The 5,712-nt window shown below is 49.1% G+C and overlaps 1 protein-coding gene across 1 annotated transcript in view; it reads right to left on the reverse strand.

Moving 5' to 3' along the window:
• LOC109022463 (proline-rich protein 12-like) overlaps positions 1–4,313 on the reverse strand; it is an 8,080-nt gene extending 3,767 nt beyond the window's left edge. The window contains exon 1 of the mRNA XM_033512156.1: positions 1,711–4,313. Coding sequence (XP_033368047.1) covers positions 2,616–3,797 — 1,182 coding nt within the window. The 5' untranslated portion in view covers positions 3,798–4,313 and the 3' untranslated portion in view covers positions 1,711–2,615. The remainder of the gene's footprint in view (positions 1–1,710) is intronic.
• Positions 4,314–5,712: the final 1,399 nt, after the last annotated feature.

A 5,712-nucleotide genomic window follows, 5' to 3' on the forward strand; every position in this document is an offset into this window, starting at 1 on the left:
GGGGGAGCGAGGTCGCTGCTCCCCCTCCCCCCGCCGCTTCTCTGCCAAGTACTGTCAGAATTTAGCATCCATACGTGCAAGCCAGGATAACCAGCTGGAAGGGCAGGCTGGGCTCATACTGGTGGGCTTGTCATGAAGACAGGGCCTCCTGGACCTTGGTGATGGATTCCTGGGCCTCCGGCGTGAGGGAGCATGGTGAGCCAAAGGCCTCACTGCCACGGAGCAGGTTGAAGAGGGGTGCAAGGACTTCAGTCGTTACTCCAAGCAGAGGGCGTATCCAGTTGATAGACCCACAGAGCTGATGTAGGTCCCGCAGGGTCTTGGGGTCGTCTTTGATGGTCAGCTGCTGGGGCATGATGGTCCGTTCATGGATCTGGAGTTCCAGGTAAGTCCAAGGGCAGGTGTGCTGGATCTTGTCCTCACGGATCTCAAATCCAGCGTCCTCAATTGTCTAGATAGTTTTTTGTAAAGTCTGGTGCACATAGTCATCATCAGCAGCACAAACCAGGATGTCATCCATGTAGTGGAGGATGACAGCATCTGGGAACAGGATCCTCACAGGTGACAGGATGTGGGCCACGTACCATTGGCAGATGGTAAGAGAATTTTTCATCCCCTGAGGAAGGACTAGCCAATGGTATCTTTTTAAAGGTGCTTGTCTGTTTGGAGAGGGAACTGAGAATGCAAATCTGGGAGCGTCCCGAGGATGGAGTGGTATGTTGAAAAAACAGTCCTTTATGTCAATGACAGCCAGCTTCCAATCCCGGGGGAGCATTGAAGGGGAGGGCATGCCAGGCTGGAGGGGTCCCATGTCCTCAATGGCATCGTTGATCTTCCGGAGGTCCTGAAGGAGTCTCTACCTGTCCTTGCCTGGTTTGCGTAGGACAAAGACAGGGGAGTTCCAAGGGCTATTGGACACAGTGATGTGGCCCTTGGCAAGCTGCTCTTCCACAAGGGCTTCTAGTGCGTGCAGTTTGGTCTCAGACAGGGGCCACTGATCAACCCACACTGCATGGTGCTGTTTCCAGGTGAGTTGGGGAATGGTGGTGTGCTTCTCAGTGACCCCCACTAAAAATCCCTGCTGGGAATCTGCAGAGAAGCCCCCCATTGGGACAGGAGATCCCATCCCCAGAGGGTGATTGGTGCTCTCACCACAAATGGCCTGATGGTTGCCATTTGTCCCTCAGGTCCTTCAATGACAATATTCCGTTTGCTCCTCATGGAAGCTGTCATCCTTCTAATTCCTGAAATCATGCCTGCTACAGGTTGTAATTCCCAATTGTCTGGCCACTCAGAGCGGGCGATGATGGTAACATCTGCTCCAGTGTCTATCATTCCTGGACGCTGAATCCTTTCTCCATAACAAAACAGGCTGCAGTCCACAATAGGTTTGCAGGAGCCCACAGCCTGTGTCCACATAGCGCTGGGGTTGAGGGGAACATGATCTGGGCAGTCACTAGGAAGTAAAAAGGCCTGTGCCACAGGAGTCTGTTCCTTTAAATAAAAAGGAGGGTCTATGCAGGTCAGAGAGATGGAAATTTCATCTCCAGGGTATATAGTCTGGACCTCAGGAACAGTATGAATTTGCCCTGGACAGTTAGTAGGATCCCCAAGTATTAAGATGTTAGAAGGACCACCTGGTAGTCCACGTTTCCCTGTGGGGACTTTGTAAATACAGTCACCCTTCATATGTGAAGAGAGTCTAGTTACCAGTTGACGCCGGGTTCCCATCTGAAGCGCTCCACCTGCTGGGCTTGATATCGGGGTCTCCGTGGAGGCAGGATGGTGGGTTTGGCAGGAGGGGTGGAGCGGTGCAGCATTTGATTTGATGTCGAAGCACGGGGCCGTTCTGCGCTCTGCTTGAAGTTTCCTGAATGCCAGTTTTGTCTGGGGAACTGTTGGTGGGCTGGTGGTTGTATAGAATGTCTCTCTGGACAGTCTTTGAAAAAATGTCCAGGCTCACCACAATTAAAACAATGATTTGTGTTGGGGTCTGCAGCATAAGCTCCAGATATCGCCTCTGCTACTCCTTTAGCCACTGCAAGTGCCACTGTATTCTCACTTGAGGCAGAGGAGTGTTTGGTGCAGGCTTCAACCATCTGATCTATGGTTGGTTCGGGGTCCAGAGAGAGGGCTCGCAAAACTGCTTTGCACTCCTGATTAGCATTGGCCATTGCTATTTTTACTAATAATTCCTTTTGTGCCTGTGGGCTCTCTATCTGCTTTTCAATGGCCACTTCTAACTTATCAATATGCTTAATAAAAGACTCAGTTGCCCCTTGTTTAATATTGGTGAAGCACTGTGTTGCACTTTATCATCAGGAGTGGTAAAAAGAGATATCTTAGCAGCATTAGCTATATCCTGTAAAGCTGCTTCAGGCAGATCCCAGGCCTGATCTCGGGGCTTTTGGAAATCTTCTTCTCTCGCTAATTGCTCTAAAGTAAAATTAGATCTGTTAGCATCTTTAGCATAAACATCTGCCAATTGCTTTAAATGTTTCTTCCACTGCCTCTCCCACAACATGTATTCTGCTGGGGAGAGAAGGCAGTTCATAATATTTTTGATGTCATGGGGGACCATGACGTGGGCAGAGAAGGAGGCTTCCAGCAAGTGTTTAAAAAACATGTGAACTCCTGCCATGTTCCTCAGCAGCCTTGCAAAGTTCCTGCAGTTCCCTATAGTGAAGGGACTCCCATGCAGCAACCTGTGCCCCTGTCCTGTCTCTCCTCATTACTACAGGAAAGGCAAGTATTTTCTGGGACAGAGCCGAGTTCCCCGCCCGTGTGGCTTCCCTCTGCACCTCAGCACAGTGGTCTTCATACTCAGAATCTGAATAAGAAGATTCACTGCTCTCATCTCCTAGTAGAGATAGGGCGTGCTTGCTAGCAGCGTGGGCCCAGCTCGGGTGCCTAGAGCTGGCCTTTTTGTGGCTGCATGGGGAAGCCAGGGTGGCCCCGCTCTGGCTGGAGCCGCCCCGACCTCCGGGGCACTGGGTCCATGGAGTGGGAGCGCCGCCGGGGACGGGGCCCCGGCACAAAGAGACAGGACCGGGGTCCGTGATGGGGAGGGGTTTCCCAATGGATGGGGGCGTGGGGGGGCCTGATGCGATTACATCCAATGACGCAGTGGGGGGAGGAGGAGCAGCAGGACGCGGCAGGAAGAGAAGGGGTGAAGGCGGGAAAGCTGGCGTGGGAGTGGGACAAAATGGCGGGGCTGGCCACACTGCCAGCGCCAGCTGTGCTAACACTAGGAACTGGGGGACACACAACCGGGTGTGAGGGCATAGGGGAGAGGGTAGAGGAAAGGCCCAGAGCAGCATGACCACTGCTGCCCTGGTAGGAAGAGACGGTAGGAGGGCGTCAGAGAGACGGCAGCAGCTCTGTGCCGGGGGGCAATGTCCACCCCTCGACTGACACTCAGGTAGGGAAAGGGGTTCGGGGACACCTGGAGGGGCTGATGGGGTTGGGGGGTTTAACTGGGGACCCAAAACTCCCTCTTCTTTTTTTCCCTCTTTTTCCAATGAGAAAATAATATTTTGAAACACAGGAAAAAATTTTGCAACAGAAAAATCCCCTTTAGCTTGAACTGTATATAACTTTCTTCCCACATTATCCCAAAAAATTCCTGATTTAGCAGAGTCTGAATTAATCTTAAAATGCTTAAAAACCCAATGAATAAATATTTTTAAATCTCCTTTAGAAAACTTAAAATTTCCTGCTTTTAGGGTATTTACAACTTGGATAGAAAAGTCCCTCTCAGGTGGGGTCAGTCTCCGTACAGAGGACTCATTCCCCATTCTTTTTCACTCCCCACCCAGCAGTAAAACAGCAAAGAAAAAAAAGAAAAAAAAAAGCCCGAAAAAACCACTTTTCACGGGATACACTTAAAATTTCTCTTCGACAGATGTCGGCAGGCGAAAAAAAGCTGCTGGGTAGGTGGTCACCTGGCGGCTGGTCCTCAGGGGCTTTCCTTGCCCCAGATGGTCAGGCGAGGGTCCCGGTCGCAGCCTCTTGGATCGCTTCTTGCTAGAACGCAAGCAAGCTTCTTCGAGGGGCGGCGGCTCAAACGGCGGCTCGCCTCGCAGCTAGAACTAGAAGCTAGACGCTTCTTCGGGGCTTCTTCAAAGCCCCCACGTTCGGGTTGCCAGTTGCTGCGGCGGCAAAAGCCCGGTGCACCGCGACTTCTCCCAAAGCAGCCTTGAGAAAGGCTGGCCCAAAGCGCATGTGAGAAGCTTCAAGCAGTCAAGTGATTCCACCTCAGGCTCAGCGGTAGTTGAGTGATTTCAGCTCGGCTCGGCCCAGCGGCGGCGGCTTGCATTCCACCGAGGCACAAGCCTTTATTCAGGCAGAGCTTTGGCAAAGGGTGCTGGTAACAGCGAATCTGTCGAACAGGGGAAAAGCCGGGGTATTTATGGGGAAGGAGAGGGGCGGGCGGAAGCCCGAGATACCTGTATCAGGGTGGGACAGCAGGGCGGAACACCAATGAAACACAGTAGTTTAACATATCTAACTCAAAGACCCCTGGGAGCGACACATTGTGTCTCTCTTACACACAAGTATCTCCACTCCAGGGAAGAGCCAGGATCTCGGGCCCACCGGGCTCCTCTGTACCCACAGTAAACCTTTGCTTTAAACCTTCCAACTCAATTAAACCTTTGTTCTCTCAGCTATTTCAGCAACAACTGACCCTAAAAACATCTTTTCATATATCAAAGCTTCCTTTCATATCTAGAGAACCTTCTGCTAAGAATTCATATCTGTAAAACTTTTCTGTTAAATTCTCATCCTTCCCTACATCTCCCCCATTCTGATGAACAACATAGATGCTAGAAATTTTCTTATTCATCATCTTATGCACACATTGGAGTATACATGGTGCTTCTAATATGTTAACAATTATTATTACTAAAATAATTAAATCTATTTTACAAAGTTCCTCTAGCCAAGGTGCAAAGCTCCAACCATCAAACAAGCTGTCTAGCCAAGATGGTTCATAATTTGTAAGAAGCTTAGTTTGCTTACACCAAAAAGTTATATTACTATAAACTGAGCGATGAGGAGTAACGTTTAGATGAGGGCCGTTTTTTCCCTACAAAATGAAACACATAACAAGTGTTGATAGTTAATGAGCCTAAAATTTCTAATTCTTGAAGGTCAGATTTATCAACTTTAGAATTATCAGTATAAGTCTGGTGTCTCACACTGGGAGTTGGGGAAATGTGATGATCATCATATGGCCAATATTTATCAAAAGTAACATTATCAAAACCTTCTGGGAAAGGCACTCTAACTAAACAAGTAGAAAAAGGTTTGTCAGAGTTCATGTTAGATAAGCAGAAGGTGTCAGAGCCTGCTGGCTTGGCTAAAGCAACCCAAACATTCATTTTTGGTTGAGTTACAGGTAAAGCTTCACTACAGAAATAAAAATAAAAGGGTAAAAACAACATGCACCCAAGCAAATGATAATATAACTTAATTCTTTTCTTAAGCTGTTTCTGGCAAGCAGTTTTCTCTTGATGATTCTGTGTAGCTCACGTTTCGGTGCCTGATTCTCAGCTTCTGTTCTATGCTCGAATTCACTTGGGTTCTGCTCCTGTGGACATACATGCAAACTCCTTTCCCCATGTTATAAGGTGTCTTAGTTTAGGGCAAATCAGGAAGGAAAACTCCAAATGGGAAATGCCCCTCCCCACTAACTGCTCCGGGAAAGGG

Source organism: Parus major, chromosome 2 (genome assembly GCF_001522545.3).
Source record: "Parus major isolate Abel chromosome 2, Parus_major1.1, whole genome shotgun sequence".
In the NCBI taxonomy this organism is placed as follows: domain Eukaryota; kingdom Metazoa; phylum Chordata; class Aves; order Passeriformes; family Paridae; genus Parus; species Parus major.